Source organism: Lactuca sativa, chromosome 9 (genome assembly GCF_002870075.4).
Source record: "Lactuca sativa cultivar Salinas chromosome 9, Lsat_Salinas_v11, whole genome shotgun sequence".
In the NCBI taxonomy this organism is placed as follows: Eukaryota; Viridiplantae; Streptophyta; class Magnoliopsida; order Asterales; family Asteraceae; genus Lactuca; species Lactuca sativa.
In genome coordinates this window covers 14,634,367-14,654,333 of record NC_056631.2, presented here as the reverse complement: position 1 = coordinate 14,654,333, position 19,967 = coordinate 14,634,367, and the positions used below count along the sequence as shown (strand labels likewise).

General features: G+C 33.1%; 1 protein-coding gene and 2 long non-coding RNA genes across 16 annotated transcripts; 1 reads left to right on the top strand and 2 right to left on the bottom strand.

Annotated features, from left to right (window-relative positions):
* The first annotated feature begins 235 nt into the window (after positions 1 to 235).
* LOC128128769 (uncharacterized) lies at positions 236 to 5,492 on the top strand. Its single transcript, XR_008226799.1, has 2 exons — positions 236 to 657; positions 1,355 to 5,492. It is a non-coding gene; the product is annotated as an uncharacterized LOC128128769 (long non-coding RNA).
* LOC111885516 (BTB/POZ domain-containing protein At5g48800) lies at positions 1,643 to 7,956 on the bottom strand. Of its 3 annotated transcripts, none has more exons than XM_023881762.3 (5): positions 6,549 to 7,956; positions 6,400 to 6,466; positions 5,174 to 6,316; positions 3,416 to 3,937; positions 1,643 to 2,235 (listed from the first exon to the last, which is right to left on the bottom strand). In XM_023881762.3, exons 1-5 carry the CDS (start codon positions 6,608 to 6,610, stop codon positions 2,230 to 2,232), a joined length of 1,800 nt encoding a protein of 599 aa, XP_023737530.1. In that variant the 5' UTR covers positions 6,611 to 7,956; the 3' UTR covers positions 1,643 to 2,229. The 3 variants fall into 3 exon arrangements, with proteins under 3 accessions (XP_023737530.1, XP_023737529.1, XP_023737527.1); XM_023881761.3 differs by lacking the exon at positions 1,643 to 2,235 and adding an exon at positions 2,307 to 2,536 and having other exon boundaries at positions 6,549 to 7,954; XM_023881759.3 differs by lacking the exon at positions 1,643 to 2,235 and having other exon boundaries at positions 3,308 to 3,937; positions 6,549 to 7,936.
* A 4,270-nt stretch (positions 7,957 to 12,226) lies between these two features.
* On the bottom strand, positions 12,227 to 16,793 carry LOC111885517 (uncharacterized). 12 transcript variants are annotated; one of them, XR_006187417.2, is made up of 7 exons: positions 16,545 to 16,790; positions 15,191 to 16,437; positions 14,890 to 15,043; positions 14,734 to 14,782; positions 14,354 to 14,416; positions 13,607 to 13,690; positions 13,092 to 13,482 (listed from the first exon to the last, which is right to left on the bottom strand). It is a non-coding gene; the product is annotated as an uncharacterized LOC111885517 (long non-coding RNA). The 12 variants fall into 12 exon arrangements; XR_008226794.1 differs by adding an exon at positions 12,227 to 12,634 and having other exon boundaries at positions 13,348 to 13,482; positions 13,607 to 14,782; positions 16,545 to 16,793; XR_006187424.2 differs by lacking the exon at positions 14,354 to 14,416.
* Between the last annotated feature and the right edge of the window lie 3,174 nt (positions 16,794 to 19,967).

The window sequence follows — 19,967 nt, the reverse complement described above, 5'->3', positions numbered from 1 at the left end:
TGGCGATAATTACATTCGTAATCTCTTTTATTTATATTAAATAAGGTGAATAAATAAGGAATGACCAAAATACCCCTAATTTGACTAGTCAAACATATATTAACGAAAGGAGATAGACGGATGTTAATATTTTGGACCAAAGACGCAACAAAATAAAAACTTTAGACATGTGATGTTAGACCAAATATTTTTGGACCAAAATGATAATTTTGAGCAAAACACGTACACCAATTGTAGAGTGTTGTCAAATTGAAAAACTGACATGGGAAATGAATGCAAATTAAAAGGGGAAGTGGGCTATGTTGGGCTTGGGCTCGTCCCTAGTCCGGTTGGTGTTGGGGTGTATCACAAAACTTCTGTAAAGTTGATTAGAGACGACTTCAGACGAGTCAAACGTCCGTACACAACTACCACACTACACACAGTTTGTTGATTCCTGTTGATCTAAAGAAAATCCGGAGTCAGTGCATGAACTTGGTGCTTCCTAACCTTATGTGAAGTTGAGATTTGGAAAGCGGGAAGATAAAATGAAGAAGATGAACCAGAAGAGGCATACAGTTTCTTCGACAAATTCTTATCAGCTAGTAGCAATAATTTCATCGATGTCATCTTTACTTAATCTTCTCCAATGATGTTTCCTCTCCTCGAGTCGTCCTGGTAATTTTCTGTTTTTTGATATTCATATCGTGAACCCTCCCCTAATATGCTTGTTCTTTGGAGTCACATTGGGAATGTTGTTAGTTTAATTCGTTTTACGAATCTAGAATTGATTTTAGTTTCTGATTTGTGATCTTCGCCCTGGTCTGTACAACGCGTATAAATGTTATTTGTACTGGAATGTTGGAGTCCATCAATAGCCAACTTCACGTAGATATTCCTCCGTGACCCGATTTAAGAGTTAATTGATGTGTATGAATCGTCAGTCTTGCATGACGATTTAAGAATCGCAATAAGGAATCAAGGAACAACGAAAACGTATTGTTCCATTACAGTTTAGTGGTAGGATTAGAGTAATTTTTGATGATATTTGTAATTGATTTGTGCTTTGAATTGCCCTCCCTCTTTTATGCCTACAATTTTTTAACCTAATCGATTGTATTGCTTTAAAGTTCATGTTTTTGGCACATCAACAATGATTTTTGAAGGTTTTCCCTTTGTTCTTGGTTGACCAATGACCATCCTTGTCATATTCATTTGATCATTCTTTCAAATAGATAATTCTATAAACACAAATTTAGATGTCTTATAAAATCAAGGAACACAATCTTGTTTATTCTGAAACAAGTTCTTGGTCAACTGCAAGTACATTTTTTTCGTCAAAAACAAGAACATGAAATGGCATTAAATTTTACAGATATGATATGTGCTGAAGGGGGGCGAATCTTGGAGCAACCAGTAATGTTATTCCTGGTAAGTACTCTGCTAATACACAATTGTCTTACCTCTTAAAATTAATGAAAAGAACAAGAGAAAACCCGTGGAATAATTTAACAAGACTAAAAAAATACATATATGTATGTTTGAACAATTCGAAGTATAAAGTATTAGCTATGATTAGTTGAAAAAGATCTTAAACCCGTTGTTTGATTTAGAATCACCAAGAAAGATAAGAACTAGAGTCACCAGCTAGCTGGACGGCATGTAACCAAAACAAACTTCAATAGAATAAAAATCTATCAAGATTCAAATTTCAAAATACGTCTTATCCAATTAAATCAATACACCAAAAAGAATCATTTCCTCCATAGATCCTTCCCTTGAACTCTCCGCCAAATCTTTTGTAAATAGCCAATAAATCCAAGAACAAAAGACTATAAGAATGAAAACACAAAACCTCCAATAGCCTTCCACTGTATTCTTTAGTCTTTACACACCATATGGGAGGTTCAACAAAAGAGAAAGGTGTGCTTAAACTAGTGCATCCAGGTAGACATGTTGAGTATCACAGAAGCTCAATCACAGCTGCTGAAATCATGAGGAAGAATCCTAGACACAGTATCACTCGCCCTGATTTCTTTAAGAATCCTTATATAGTTGTTCGCCCTGAATCCATTATGGTTCCTGGTCAAGTGTTTTACATTGTCCCAAACAAAACCGTATATAAATTGGTCAAACATAGAAGAAGTCAACTCTCTTCACATCCAAATGAGTCTCCAAATCCAAACACTAGTGATCATAATCAAGCTTCCCAACAGATCTCACCATCAAAATCAATGGCAGGAAGGACACCTATTTCTGAATACAAGTTTCATGATCAGGAACAAGAAGGATCAAGTTCTTGTGAAGAAAATACGTTGGATGATGATGATGATGATGGTGATAGTTTGACTTTTCAAGCTAGAGACTATTATCTAAATAGAAATGGTTCAGCATGGGGAAGAACTGCAAACTATGGTCAACAAGGTACCAATTTGAAATCCTGCATGAAGAAGGAGGGCCGTGTTCGGGTATCCCCAAACCTAAGGGTGACTTTTGACTTTAGTACAATCATCCAATATTATTGGAACTGAACTCCCCATTGTTGAAAACGTCAGTTCTGTGTGAAAAAGGCATGAGATCATAGTCTTTATGTTCTGTGAGGTCATAATAGTAGAACAGAACAATTCATGCTTCTTTGGATCATAAAAGTTATAATATTGAGTTTTATGGGGTGTTTGGTTTGCCAAATGTTTTTGGAATGAATTTGGTTGGCAGGAAATTGAATGGAATTCGATAATAAAAATTGGATAACTTATAAGTTTTTGGTTATAATTACTTTTTCTATTTCTATTATATTCCAGTATCTGTATAAATGAGGGTATTTTTAGTTTTTTAATAATGAAAGGAGGAACGGAAATGAATTCCTTCCACCTTCCCTAACACCCCGTTCCCGAGTTCAACTTAAGGAGAGAAAGGAAAAGAAATGGGTGGAAATGAGAAGAAAATAAAAGAAATTGGTGTTCCCGAGTTTCATTAAAGGAGAGAATTGGAAGGAAGTGGAGGGAAATGGGAGGATCACTTTCCCTCCTAACTTTCCTTCCGATTTGGGAGGATTTGGAAAGATATAACAAAATAATTCATTTTCCTTCCACTTCTCTCTAACTCGGAACACAAAAGAAAATTTTGTTTTCTTTTCCTTTCTCTTCTTTTCTCTCGTGACTTTCTTTTCTCTTCTTTTCTTTTGTTAAACTCGGGAACGAGGCGTAAGAAATGGTGAAATCCATCAAACACGCCATAGAATGGAATGGAATCTCGAATTCCAGTTCCATCGGATTTTGCTAGAATCCTCAAACCGAACACGCCCTTATACAATATTTGAGAAACAAAATACTATAAACATAATCGAATTATATATCAACTCTAAATACGTACTTTTATTAAAAAGTAAAAAACAAATATTCCTAAACAAATTGCTTCATTCTGTTCTGACTGTTACCTTAGAATCAGTTCTTTGTGAATTCCTGGATGGAGATGTTGATCTGGATCCCCTTGAAGAACTATGTCCAAAAAGATTAAATTTACTGATTTTCTTGGAAAACGAACTCATAAATTTACGTGAGTTAGACTTTTCCATATTCCTCTTCATACAAACATGCTCTTTTTCCAAATCATTCAATCTCATTCTTAACCGAGTCAATTCAAGTTTAAGCTCCCGGTTTTCTCGCCTGAGTGATGCATAGTTATCCTTTGGAGACATAGCAGCACTGAGAGCACCACTGTTGATCCGCCATGACTGGTGGTGCACTGGCGGTGGCTTCTGGTGGTCACCACCACCTAGGTCAGAGCAGTATAAGGCGTTTCTAAGTCTTAATTGCTCGATGTATAGAACTTGGACGATTGATTGAAGTGGCAGGCGATCGTTTTGTGCAGCATGTGCACCCGCTTCTGGTGACAGTTTCTGGAAATCGATTAATTTGCAGAGCTTCTTTTTCTCAGCTTCTGATAAACCCTGATGAGCCTACATGCAAGTTTTGTTTCTAGAATCAGTTCAAAGTTGTAACATTTTTTTATAAAATAATCGTGTTAGTAGTAATTAGCATGAAAGTAATTTTAAAAAACCTCTAATAAAATATCATTAAATTTTTATATAACTTAATACATTTACCCTAAAGTACCGAAAGAGGGAGCATGAATAAATACCATTTAAACTTAAGTTGTGTGATACCCATATATTACATTAGTTTATTTTAAAAAAATTAAATATGAAATTTTAACAATTTGAAAAGTTTGAATTTATATAAAAAATGAGAATTTTTTTGAATTATTAAAATTAATGAGGCTTTAATGTATTGAATACATTACATATATAAATCATTTCTAATAAATACCTTATATATATATATTACTTTACATATTAAATGTGAAATTTTAATTTAATAAAATAAAAAATACAATAAAATAACAAGTAAAAAATAGAAAATTTAAAAATTTTAGAAAATGTCATGTGTCCAAATGAAGGAGAAGAGAACATGTGGCAAAAAAACCTCCATTAATTAGAGTAGATATAATAATTAAAAAATTGATTCATGACTAATTTCAGTCCGGTGGTTCAGGGGCGTTTGGGATTTTGCTTATATAACTTAATAAACATTATTTTTGGTAAAGTGCTTGTTAGCTTATGTGGCGATAAAAATGAGTTTCTTAAAAAGTGTTTGGATTACCTTCAAAAAAAATTTAATTGATAAATTTATAGTCATTTAGGTTAAGAAGTTATTTTCAAAAGTAAATAGCATGTGACTTTTTAAAATCTTTTTTTAGGATAATAAAAGTTGTTTTCAAAAACACTTTTCTATTTTCCAAATATATATATTTTTTTGAAACTTATAGGCTTTTTGAAAAGCTAATAAGTCAATAATCAATTTTCAAAATCCTGAACACCCTCTTTTAGTTTAAGAAATAAGATTAATTTAAGTCCGGATTGACTATATGAGAACTCTTTTAGTTTAAGAAATAAGATTAATTTAAGTCCGGATTGACTATATGAGAAGTAGTTGTCCGTTGTTGGTTAGGAAGATTGACCATCAGTCAAGTCTTTTTAGGAAATGTTTTGGGTAACTGAGAGTATTTGTGTCACCATGAAAAGGGGGACAAAGACTCGTCGGTACAAAAGACGTAAATACCCTCCTTGTTCTTATCATAAAAAATAAATCTACGAGTATTTGAACTAGATTCTTTGTGGAATCAAAAGACATACCTTAAGGTAAACATCAATGGATCGATAAAGTCCATCATGGACGGTCCGAGCATGCGCGGGTAAACACTCTGCAACGGCTATAAACCTAGAAAGTTTAAGATTTGCATCCGGCGCTATTTCTGCAAGATAATTATCAACCAACTTCGAAACCTTAAACAAAGCCGTTTCAGATGGCGAATCAAGACCATCAGATCCAAAACCCGAACCATCTTGATCATCATCATCGTCATCATCATCACTCTCGTCTTGTTGCGCAAAATTAACCAAAATCCTATGAACCGTATCCACATCAAACAACGTATCACCAGCATGCCGAAAACTTGGTATCAAAAGATCATCAAGTGTCGCTATATCCAACAGTGACCCAATTCGTCTCTCGAGATCAAGCCGACTAGCAACTGTACAATCAAGCATCACCGCACTTCGAAGCAACCCGAAAAGAAAACTTAATGGGACCGCAAGTTTCTCAACTGGAAGCAAACCGACAATCGTCTCGACTACAAGTCGTTCGTGATCACTCATTCCACCATTCGGCTTTTTAGTCAACTCTTTTTGTGCATAGTTCATAAGCGATTCACCAATACTTTCGGGTCTCACCCCACGGCATTTCATCGCTGTCATAACTCTTTGGTACAAATCAATTCGAAGAACAGATAAATCTTTAATCCACCAGTCCAATTCACACTTTTGTCGACTCATATGTAGTCTTCCCGAACTACTATACTCCAACCTCGAAAAACTAGATGCGATTTGCTCCACACACGCTTTCGATGCGATCGCGTCGATGCATCGCGTAACGATTTTGAGCTCATCGGCTTTCGGAAGTAAGTTTTCACATTGTTGAAGAACTAAAACCGACATTTCGAGATTCTGGCAGACAACATGGTTTAAATACTCGTCGGCACGCGATCCAAGGTTGTTGTTCGAGTAATCCTCAGTCATTTCAAGGTATTCAGAAACACAAATCAGCTGTGCGACGTTCGATGGTGTTATCTCGAAATTGATCCCATAACAAAATTTAGCAGCGAGCTCGAATGTTTCGGTGCCTCCGGGTAGGTTTTGAAGCGCGATTCGTGATATGACCGAGTCTCGGTTTTCCGAAACTGCTTTCCGGATTTGCCCGCTACGGGAAACGAGAGGAAACTACAGACAAACATGGATCAGATGTAGACAGTCTTACTTCACATAGGCAAAAGTCGAATTTTATGACAAATAAGAAAACTTACCTTATGTAATGCGAACGCGATACCGTTCACTTCTATAGTTATATCACTCGGGACATCGCGAAATATCCTGTAAACAATATGATTGGATTGTTATATAAATTAGAAACATAAAAAACATGAGCACCATGAAATTAACCAAATTGACGAACCACTCGTTATAGCTGTGACGAGAGCTCTTGGCTAACGTGAGCTGGGGGTGGTGTTGGTCCATGGATGGCAGAAATGTAGAGAAAAGATCCGGAGAAGATGAGTAATTAAGAATTCAGGAGATCTATTAGTGTGTGTTTGTGTGGGGTTAAGTTCGATAAGAAGTGAGATGGAGAGAGGGAGACATAACCACAGTTGGAGATTTTGCTGTTTTCTGCCCATTTGTTTTTGTCAAAATATGCAAAATCATGAGGTTGCTATCGTCCAAACCAGTTGGCCTTTGTAGGGTCGTACTTTTTAATACAAGATCATAAATTAAAAACTTTCCTTCTCCAAAATCAGTTGTAACTAGTTTGCAAATTTTGTCACCTTTCATACACTTTTGAGCAAGTTACATTTTTCGTCCCAAAAAATTTCTTTTCTGTCTTTTTTTATTTTGCAGTTTTGTTCCTTATTTGAGGTTTTAGTATTTATTCCAAGTAAAATCACTATATTTGCCAAAATCAATTGTACCTGGATACCAAACTTAGTCATTTACTTGGAACAAGGACTGAAATATTACAAAAACCACATATAAGGATCAAATTTGCAAGGAAATATTTTTTGGGATCAAAAATGTAATTTACTCTTAAGTTTTTGCCTTTTTAGTTCTTTTATTAAGAACTAGGATGTCATGGTTTTTCTATGAAGTATTATATACGTATATTTAAGTAACTGTTGAAACCCAATGAAAATTTCGAACAAATAAAAGGCGATCACGTTTATATGTTTTTTTTTCTGTTCAAAATCATGTTCAATCAAAGCAAATAAAGAAAGGGAGAAAATGGTAATTATGTTGTTTTTAGGAGAGAAAAGTTAAAGAGGAAATCAGAAAATGTTAAAAGATGAAAACAAAACGGGAAGTAAAGGTTAGGTTGTTATTTGGGATTTGACATATTTCAACTTATCCTCATGGCTCATCGTAACTCATTTTGATACAAATTTCCTTTTTATTTCTTGTAAATATGTCGAAAATATTTTAGAAGATGATATTTAATTGTTAGATTTTATGAATATTGTGGTAAAAAGCTACCGAATTAGGCGGTAAATGAAATTCTACTGTTTGTCAAATCTATTTAACATGAGATTTTTTTTTCTTTCTAAAAGAAACAATGGTATAAAATATGAGTGGCTAATGAAAATAAACAAATTCCTCATAATTTATTGAATAAGACATCAGCCTAACAAGCTTATTTAGTCGCAAACAAACAGAATTTTGACAATATCACATGATGTTTAAATTGCCTAACAAACTTATTTACTCATAAGCAAACACAAATTTGAAACTATATATTTAATTTTTGTAGGTGGGTGGTGGGCCCTATGATTCTTATGTTACATATAGAAAGAATTTTAGAATATACACGTAAATGTTTAGTTCTTAAAAGCAAAAATAAATATATTAAAGAGAAATTCGTTCATTGGTGTATTTTAATTTCTAGCGCATATAAATATCTTTTCAAAAAAAAAAAAGGTGTTAAAAGCATAGATTTAAATTGAAAAAAGGGATAATGACTTGAAAGGGTAACGAACTTTCGACTTTTGTCACATTTAGTCACTAAACTTTTTTTCGTTGTCTATTTGCCACTAAACTATTGAAACTGTTCACATTTTACCCTTATGACCGGCTGTTACCGGTCATAAGGGTAAAATGTGAACAGTTTCAATAGTTTAGTGGCAAATAGATAATGAAAAAAAGTTTAGTGACTAAATGTGAACAAAATCGAAAGTTCATTTCCCTCTACAAAGTTCAATGACTAAATGTGAACAAACTTCCTATTGTATTATGTTTTAGCAAAATTATTTATTTTTGTTTAATTGTAGCAACATTATTTGTTGATGAAGAAATCTATGAAATAAAAAAAAACAAAATGTAACATCCGGATTTCCAGGTATCATCATTTAAGTATTTTTCTTTTGAGTTAAGAAGAGAGACTCGATGAGTTTACGCCTCAACTCGTCGAGTAAGGTCGCGATTGATGAATCAGATTAATGAATGGACTCGACGAGTCGGTGAGGCGACTCGACGAGTCCGCGCTGTTGGCAGAAACCCTAAATCTTTGTGCCCGAGCCATATTTAAAGGCACTTATGGCCTTCAATTGCGACTACCATTCACATAAGTGAGAACCCTAGCGAGCTTGAGTGTGTAGAGTGAGAGGAAGAGCTATCTTGAGCTTTTTGGTGTGATAGATTTGGACCCTTCTAGGTTTAGAGAGCCGAGAATATGAAGCTTTAGTAGAGTAAACCTTGGGGTTCGAAGTTAGGAAGCATTTATGGGATTTTTATGGTATATATAGTTACTTTAATCTTACACATAGATATGAAGTGTTTTATATAAATTACGTGCTATGTGTGCATATTATTTGAATACTTGTTGTCTATGCTGGATGAACGATTTTATACATGTTTTAAAAGATTTAAACGGTATATTTATTTTATATCTACAAATATATTGCGGATGAAACATGGATAGATGAAATAGTTGGTGTGTGATGAAATAAAATGATGAGAGATAGGTGGTGATAATTAGGTAAATAGATGACGATGAATATGTGATGTTGGATGAAAGGAGATACCATAACCTTAACCAGCAATGTGGCGATGTAGTCATCTACCAGAGTATAGATGGCGACCACGGACTATTCTAGACAACCCAGTGGAAACACCAACAGGCCCATAACCTGTAGGTGATGAATTACGAGTTCAGACGATGTTGTAACTACGTATTCATGCGATGATACTCTAACCCCTTACTATGAATTACGAGTTCAAACGATGTTGTAACTACATATTCATGGGATGTCACAAATTTCACATGCCAAACCAATGGTCATAATTCACATCAGTGAAAATGGTTCATTTTTTTTGTAAAACCAAAATCAGATTGGAAATTTTGATTTTTTATTTTGGAAAATGTCAAACCATTGGTTTTTTATTTTGTTTTTGGTTTTTTGTTTTTTTAAATATATTTTCAGGGTTTTGTTTTGTTTTTTTTTATTTCATAGATTTCTTCATCAACAAATGTTGTTACAATTTAACAAAAATAAATAATTTGCTAAAACATAATACAAGAGGAGGTTTGTTCATATTTAGTCATTGAACTTTTTAGAGGGAAACGAACTTTCGATTTTGTTCATATTTAGTCACTAAACTTTTTTTCGTTATCTATTTGCCATTGAACTATTGAAACTGTTCACATTTTACCCTTATGACCGGCAACAGCCGGTCATAAGGGTAAAATGTGAACAGTTTCAATAGTTCAATGGCAAATAGATAACGGAAAAAAGTTTAGTGACTAAATGTGACAAAAGTCAAAAGTTCGTTACCCTTTCAAGTCATTATCCCTTGAAAAAATGACAAGGAACTCCCTCATAGGCTCATACTACAAAATCTCGATTTTCAAGATCGTTAAAGCATAGTCAAAAACGTCATTACATATATGTGCTTTGACAATTTGGAATCGGAACAATTCTTCTTCAAATGATACCTTTCACCACTAATGAAGGAAAGTATGCTAGTAAAATTTCCAAAAAGAAAGTAGGGAGTAAAAGGGAACATTTTCAAAAGTAGAAGTACGCTAAATGACATTTCTGATAAATTTAAATGATTTCCCACCCAACTGCGAATGGGCTAGCTGGGCTGGTAGGGACATGTTGGATCATTGGGCCCCTTTGAGGCCTCACGTTAATTATACCGTGGGCCATAGTATCATGACTTCTTCCACTTCCACCACATTATTATTTTCTTTATTTATCTTTCTACATTTATCTTTTCTCCATGTAAATAAGAACAAAAAGATTTATTTGGGACAAAGTCAAAGTCAATCAAATCTCACAACTACATGTTTTCCTTTCAATTTCAAGTATGATGATGCATCAAGCCAATGACCACATGTATCAAGCATTTGATTTCATTTTTAACATAGAAGATATATGCATAATTTAAAAATATTTGAATCATTTTTATCATTTTAATGACACTTATCAAATGGATTAGGTGAGAGACAATTTCAACCAATATCATTATAAATAGGTCAAGTTTATGTGTAGATTAGATTAACATGTCAAATATGTAAAAAGTATAAAGTTAGTATTTATGAGTTAATCATAAATTGTTACACTAGGAAAACTGTTGATATATGCAAACACACAAATTGCACACGTATGCATGTGTAGTCACGATCGATTTATGAATGGCTAACTTATCTAGACATGGATATGGATACTAACCGAAATCGGGTATGATTAAGTTGATCTCAACCATGGTTACAACTTGCATTGAGCAGGATGGAGAAAAAGGACTACTCCATCTAGTGTACTCCATGTATCATGATAATTGCTTTTATTTGAAGATAGCATATCTCTAGACAAAACAGGACTTGTTGCTTTCATCAATACAAATGACCAATGAAAGCATTATAATTTATGAAAGTAACACTTCTGTTTTGGTATGACCACATAATATGTACACCACATGTTTTTGGACATTGGTCCATTGTCACCATTAATTTGATAATGCATTATATACTCACTTATTAAGTAGATAAATCAACTATTATTGCTTTGATAATGCGATCATGTACTCACTTATTATCATCTCCATGAAATAATTACTGATTCAAATCACTTGTAGTTCTTGCACTTTTTTCAAGATCATTACGAGAAGTAAAAAAAGAAATTGTAATATACTATCGCATACACGTGAGCATGAAATCAATGAAAAAGAAAAACAAAATCTTTATACACTAAAAGAAATGTGAAACAAGAGAAATGACTAGTTAGGGTGATCGATTATGATAGGAACTCTTTAAATAACTAGTCTTTGTGCATTGATTGTTTCAATTGGTTAGGAATTGGCTCATTTCAAATTTCTATTTGTCGGTCTACCTTATACATACAATATTTTCATTTTTAAACCTGTTTTTATTTATGACTGTCTAAACACTTATAAATCACAATAAGAAACCAAATATTATAATTTTCTTGAAACAAGTATTATGAATAAGATAGTTAAAGTCACATCTATTTGTTATATACATATACATAGATAACAAATGGATAATGGTAAGAAAAGCAAAAGATATTTATATAAATTTGTGAAATAAAAAAGAAAGGTAAGGGAAATCATGCAAGCAAGACTTTTTTCATAAATCATAAGAGTCGCACCACATAGCTTTGACTTGGAATACTTATAGAGTATAATACAAATTTAGGATTAGATGCCATCATCATAGTCAAAGCTCAAAAGGTGTTTAAAAAGAGGCGTGTTTGTATTTTCTTCATTCACAAAGGGCCAAAAGTGCATAGTCTGATTATCCTTAAAAGTGGCATTGTGTGGAATTTTACTTTAGCAATTTATTGATTGATGAACGTTAAAGAAAAAGAGATAATGTCAATCAGGGCATGCGCATGCTTTTGTTTTTAAAATAATTAAAATATAACAATAAATATACAAACAAAATCACTATTCTATTCTATAATATGTATTAATGAAATTATATTGATCGTATATCTAGATTCATTTCAATTTTATTAATCAGATTACTTTGGATAATATACTAATTGTTAAGAAACTTTGAATCAACAACTAACATTTATATTTACTATAGCTGTGTGTGATGACAATAGAGACCCTAACTCATAAAACAAAACATAAAGAATCCAATTTATTTATATCGTAAAAATTACATTAACAATTATAAAAAGAAATACTTTTAAAAACTTCTATAGACATATTATTATTGTTATTCAAACGAAAACAAGACCCGGCCCAAAAACAAGAACTCTACAATCCATCCCCTAACTAACTGCAAGACAACAATTAATTTAATTCATTGGCAGTGCACACTCCCATTAAAAAATCTTCTACTGTCATCACATCTACAACTTGATTATGAGTTGTTTCCTCTCTTCTCATAACCTCTTGATTGCTCCAAGCACACGACACGTCTTTCACTTGATTCACCATGAAGAAAGCTGCTTTTACGTCCAATTTATAACACCCATGATCATTGTGACTAGAAGTTTTAACCAATAAGTGTGAATTTCGCTTCAAAAGAAGTTGTTTTGGGATGTTTAGTTATATAACCAGGTAAGGCGAAGAGTAGAATTTAAGATTTAAATGTTGTTACATTGATGTTTTGAACTAAAGTCCATAATGACTATAACAAGTGAATGTTGGTTAAATGTACGTTGTAAATACAAAATCCTATATTAATTGAAGTAAAAGTTGACCTTGGTGGGAAAGATGCTTGGGTTTGAGTTGATGGAAGTTTGGTTTGGTGGGTAATTTAAGAAAATGAAACCCTACCCTATTAAGGCTTGGAATTAGTCTGTTGGGCCTGAATGATTAAATGATAATTCCTTTATATTGAGAACGATGCAAGCAAAACTAATTATTATAACCATATACAATCACAATATCACTATATTCAATAGTGGTTGTCTTCCTCCCTAGAGGCTCAGACTTATTTTGTATTGTATTCCTAGATAAATAATAATATCGGTTGACCAAAATATTCATATGTGCTTGATTTTATTTTTGCATCGTTTGGGGTGTTACAGAATAATTAATTAAAGGAAATGAAAAACGCAATGTTCCATTTCCACATACACTATATGTCCGGTCCAGACAAAGCCCAAAAGACCGGTCCCACCAATGTCTATCCAGTCAGAAAATGCATGAATTGTCTGAGTGTTAAAAGGACTGCTTCTGATTTTTTTTATAAGTTAACATTATTAATGAAAAACTAGAATTGTTACCCCACTACGCGGAGGCCAGAAGCTTTTTCCGAATCGATAAATATGATAGACGTAGAAAGTGCAAGGACGAAAAGCCCGAACTTTGTCCCGGACCATTTTTTTCATGTTTTTATGAAAAAAATGTAAAAGTTTTGACTGCAAGGACCAGATGTGTCAAAATAGATAAAGAATTAAAGGGTTAGATGGTATTCGTTTGTAATACGGAATCGAATACATTAAATTGTAGAAAGTATATTAGTTCGGTAAAAGAGTAGAGTACATTGTGATTCATGCAATGTAGTCTATATTTAACCAAGTTCTTGGGTATCTGAAACATCACGACTCCTCCATCAATAGCAAGCACCTGCAAGAAACCAACATATAATCCATCAACTCAATCATATGGTTACTTTTAAGATATAGAGATAGATTATGTATATGAATCTAGTAATGTAAGTAGCTGTATGATTAAGAGCCAAAAATTCTACCAGCAACTTAAGGTTTTCTGTGAAATGTTGAAATAGATTTTCATAACGTTAATAAGTTCTTATGAGACATTTTTTAAATTTGATCCTAGTATAGCAAGGTTTGATAGTGATAAGAAACATTATAAACATTTTTGGTTCCTGTCTCCTCCCTTGAAACCCTCTACAAATCTTCTCTTTTCCCCCGTCATCTTGGTTTGCTATATTTATCTATAGTATCTATCACTATATTTCTTCCTCCCATAAACAGCTTTAAATATTTTTTACTAATTTTTTTACAACCATTCTCCCCCAGTCTGCAACTCCATATATGTTATAAAAATGATTTTTAAGATCAATTTATCTCTATTTTGAACATTACAATGTCCCTATAAAAAAAACAACAAATCATGTCATCCGACATATTTATAATGTTTCGGTCATCAATCCAGAAACAGAGTAAACAACATCTTCATCAAAACTTTATAGAAGTAAAAAGGCATGCATCAGAGTTGCAAAGACATGAAACATGATAAACATGGTGAGATAAATGAAAGTCAAACCTGGGAAACCTCAAAGTCTTCATTAAACATTAACAAATAAATGGAAATTCTTATATTTAGAACCTGGAAAATGAAACTATAATAGTGGTAAGTAATTTCCTTATAAGAGTAAAAAAACCTAATTAATTGGATTTCATGGGCACAATTATCATCATGCATTTATAATTTATTAATAAAAAAAGTGGGAAATATACTATTTAGTAAAACATAATGTAACATGGATGATGGATCTAAATTGAAAAGGTATCTGTGTTGGATAAACACAAGAATCAGGATTCCCATACCATAAGAACAAAATAAACAAACCAACCAATATCTTAATTCTTATTTTTGAAAAGTATAGGTCCTAAAAAATGCACATAAGAAAAAAGGAAACATACCTGCTACAAACCCGAAATAGATGAAGGTAACATGTGCAAAAGTGAGAGTCTGGCCAAGAAGGGAAAGAGGAATAGGATCAGATCCTATATAGAGTAAGTTTACACTCGCTACAACAAATTATGGTATCTAGACACTGATTAATCAGAACTAATCACCTAAGACAGCAACTTCTGATAAGCTTGAACAGTAGCTTATAGTTTATCAGCATAATCTTTCAAATATTATCAGATTCAGCTTTAGATAACATCAAATTCAACATGAAACTGTTGATCTGATTAGATCACATCTGATCATCTCCAACAACAACTTCTGATCAAAACGGAAAAAACATAAATATGTTATATTTTTCATAAATTTATGGTAAAAAAAAGTTTTCTTAATATATTAATGATGATGCTTGAAGTTATGGTCTTATAACAGTAGCAAGTTAATTTTCTAAAAAAATTGGAAGCGTACCAGTCATAGAAGAAGTCGGTTGATGAATAAACGACAAATTAGGACAAGTTCTGTGTAAAGTGACAAATGGCATGCTGTAACACATATGGGAAACTGCAACAGGTGATAAAACTTACTAAAATCTTCACTCTATGACACACATATATAGATACATAAAAATAAAAATTCGACGTTTAATTAAATCACTTGTTTATTATTTGATTCAATTCGACCCTTTCTCCTCCGTCTGCTATAATTATTCTTCAGCCAATTTCACACTGCATCAATGGAAACACAAATCAATTAGTTTGGTAACATACCACAAACCCTATCTATATTTAGAAAATCGTTGGACGTGTTGCAGTTAGATAAACTCTACTATATAATTAAAAAAACCCTAACAAATACATCTGAATTTTACAATTTTGGAGGGGAAGTCTGTGGTCAACATATTGTATTGGTAACAACGTGGTGTTGGTGTGCAGGCTGAGGAAACATCATTAACAGATACCTGTGATGCTATATCAAACAGATTAAAACTAAAATAAGTTGAATATTTTTACGGTGTCAAAGCAAAATAGAAAGAAAATACGTATCATTTCTTAAATATTAACACAAAATTGCAGAAGAGAAGCAAGAAATACAGGTGCTGCCGTGTTGGATATAGGAAAGTGTTAACTTTGGGGTTCATTCTAGGGTTCTGGTGATTAATCTTACATGTTGTAATATCGCTTGAGTAATTTTACTCGCTTGAATAATCTAACCTGTAACTTTGGGGTTTTTATTATTCCCTTTTGGAATTTCATTACTTTCGTTAGATAAATTAATGTGAAAAAAAAAAGATTGTGAAACATAAGCCTGAAGAAATTATTATAAGAGTCCAGCTTCCAAAGTTGACATCAATATTAATATATGCCCATTTTGACAACAATTCAGAGTAATACCTGAGACTTTACTACTTGCCACCGACCTTGTTTATCCCATATTCCCAATTTGTTCCTATACGGATACATTGACTAAAACAACAAATTATAGAGGCCATTATATAGAAGAACACAAAAGCTAATGTATCTTCATCTTTTAGTCTTTTACTATAAAAGAAATGTATTTTTTGATAAGTTCAAGTCCAGCTGATGCAAAATGAATAACCAAAACAAATTAGCAAAAGATACCTACACAGATCTGAGTAAAATTAAAATCATTCTACAAAGAGTAAGAGAAACCTTACCTTGAAATCAGAAGTTGGATAAAAACTCAAGGAAAATGATCTGAGCATAAATCAATTCAACAAAGAAAATCATATTTTAGTTACTATGAAGTCGGATCCAAAGGTATTGAAACTAAAAGCATGTTATAAAAATAAGAAAAACTATACCTTTAGAGGGGAAATTAGGGCAGAAATCGATGGTGGGAATTGTTTGGACAGAAGTTTCTAGTACGGAATCCATGTAAAATCTCCAAAAGAACAGATAAAACCCGAAAAGAAGATAAAGGAGATGAGTGGGTGTGTTACGTGGAGGTGAAGATGGAGATGATGGTATGATTCCCAAATCTGCCCACACCATCTCTTAAACCAACATAAACCCTACAAGAGAATCAAAAAGCCCTAAAACGGAATAAAAATACTTGAAAACCGTAAACATAAATTTGTGCTAGGGATGAGAAAGGGCCAAACCCGGACCAGAGTGGCCCGAAAACTGAAAACGCGAAGACCGAAAATCGTGAATTTTTTTACCCGAAAACCGGACCGTTTTTGGATGTATCGGGTTCGGGTTCGGTTCGGTCCGGTCCGGTCTCGGGTACTAAACCGGGTTTTGGACCGAAATAGACTTTGAAGTTGGTACAATGCGGGATTTCACTATTTAGTATAAAAACTACACTTTTTATAAAAAAAATGCATGTTTTAACAAAAAAAAAACAACATTGCTAATTAACAGTTTTTGTGTAAAAAACTGCATGTTTTTATAAAAAAAATTTGCATGTTTTTAAATTTTTTTTTGCTTGTTTGAACAAAAAATAGCGTGTTACATACATTCTTTCTTGTAAAGTGATAGGAACAAAGGTTGATCAAGATTTATAAACAATGTTAAAATAAAAACATCAAGTTTTATACATAATGTTATATATAAATTAACTAATAATTCAATATCCTTATCTATATATTCTAAGGAGAAAAAATTTTCGGTCCGGTCCGAGTTAAATCCCGTATTTCGGGTACGGTCCGGTCCAAACCCGAAACCCGATTAGTGGTAAAAACAAAACCCAAAAACCGGCCCATTAATATGTATATCCGGTTCGGTCCAGATCCGGTCCCGGTTTTTTTCCGGTCCGGTCCGGTCCAACGGGTCATATGCTCATCCCTAATTTTTGCCATGCGTCGACCTACAGTCAGATGCACCCTCCTTCTCGAACACCACAAGACCTCTGTGCAACTCTACCTTCAATGCCTCCCTTCGATTTTCACGTTTCCCTTGTCTCTCTCGTATCTGTTGCATACCACACAGCAGGAAGAGCATCGAACCCCAAGCATCTGACGACCATCGTTCGATCACCTTCGCCTTGCAATTCAGGTATGTTTTTCGAAGTTTGATTTTGTCTATCTTGCTAATCAGGTTCGTTTGTGATGTTGTTGACGAAATCGAAACACAAAAGTGGGAGATTCAGGTGGTGGTGAGAAGGTGTAGATAGAAGAAGGAAAAAAATGAAAATGTGGATGTTTATCATAGAGGGTACGGGCAGAAGAACTGAAGAAGAATCGAGAATCTGGTAAAAGTTTGAAAGCAGTCAAAGCGGTGGAGTTGGAAACCTTGCGGTAACCTGAGGAAGAGTATGTCATCCTCTTCCGCCGAGATGAAATGAGGCGGTGGGTTCTTGGGACAGTGGAATGACGAATGATCCAGATGAAACGGTGTATATACCGCATGAGGCGGTGGCGGTGGCTAAGTAACCATGGTGGAGTCAAAGTAACATGATGAACAGTACCTAGGTCAGGTACTGTAGCTAAGGCCACATAATTTTAATATATAGTATAATTATAATAAAAAATAAAGAAAGAAAAAGACAAATGAAGTTTTTTCCGGTCCAAATAAAGCATGATTACGGACCACTCCTCTGTGATGACCCAATTTGAAAGAAAGCCCATTAGGCCGGACCCTTTTATTTAACTCTACAGAATAAACAACATATCAATACTCGATTTTAGGAAATATACAAGTTGAACACATAGACACATCAAAACCTAGAAGTACAATTGTCATATTGAATGGTAACAATAATGCTTGAAAACTTGAATATAATATTGCTATTCATAAGGTCTGATAATGACAATTTTATTTTCGACCACCTTTCATGTAGGGGAACAGTCGTCATTTCAATCAAAACTGCACCGACACGACCTTCATCAAGAGAAGGAGATGGAAGAAAAAATTTACAGTTGTCCGTCCATTGAAAAGCATGTATAAAGCCCTATTTTTATGGATGGCATGACATGATAAGTTATAATGTGTTTGTGTTTGACGTGTAATGAATTTGGACTAGAACTGGAATCAGTGTTGATGATACAGTAACAACAATTTTTTTGAATTACTAAAAAAGGCAGAAAGAACAAGGCAAGACCCCGTTCTACATATCTCATTTGTGCAAAATATGTAAATGTCTTCCTAATCCTCATCATCGAAAATAGCTCTAAAAAACTCGTCTATTCCAGTTATATCCCGTGTATTATAATAAAAGCAACCTAAGAAACCAATTGTCATATTAATTATAGGCATATGAATCTTTAGTGTTAGATGCAAGAAATAGCATCATCCTTTTGTAAGTTGTTTATTACTATAATATCTTATTTCCATTTCTTCTAATTACATCATATTACATGAAAAATCTACCTAATTATATCAACTCCATTCAAATACAAAACAATTTTCACTGTTAGTATTGTGCAGTTTTTCAAAATATAAAGTTCTAATAAGAAAAAAAAAATTTGATCGTACTAGTAGAATGCTATAATTGAGTAAAATTTTCAGAGTACCATGCCTTGACGATGAGATAAAAGATAATACAATGTTATAACAAAAAGAAAATGAAAACTAAGATGCTATAACACACGAATAAATGGAAGTGCATTGCTATTTCTTGCATTTAGCCCTCTTTACTCTTTAGAAAATTGGACACTTGTATTATGGTTCGAGGACATACTAGAAAAGAACCAAAGAACCGAAGATGGTACAAAAAACTATAATAAAACATTTATTTACTTGTCTTGATTTGTTTATCTATCAAATAAAAGTATAATGTTAAAATTGCTCGGAATTGCAAACTACCTTTATCATAAATTGGGTTGAAACTCATCATGAAATTCAAAAATTCAGAGAACACAATTTTTTTTAATAGAAAACCAGAGTTCAAAAATAACAAACGGAAAATTCATATTTTCAAATTCAGTGGTCATTTATTTTTATTTTTTTTCGTAAGGATGAAATATGGTTATCTGACATCTCTTTGTTTTTGGTCTAACATGAGATCCCATTCTTAAAATAAAAATAAAAATAAAAATAATAAGACTTCGTTTTTGGTCAAACATGAGATTCCATTCTTAAAAAAAAAATAAAAAAATAAAATAAGACGTGGTTAGTGAAATGCACGTTTCCATAGACCCACCAAAGCATCATTATTTGATTTCTTAATTCTTTTACATAGTCAATACCAACCGGCCGAAAGGTCGCTAACATAAATCACGCATAATCTTTATTTATTTATTTATATTCTAAAAGACAATGTTTATCTTATTATTTTGACTTTG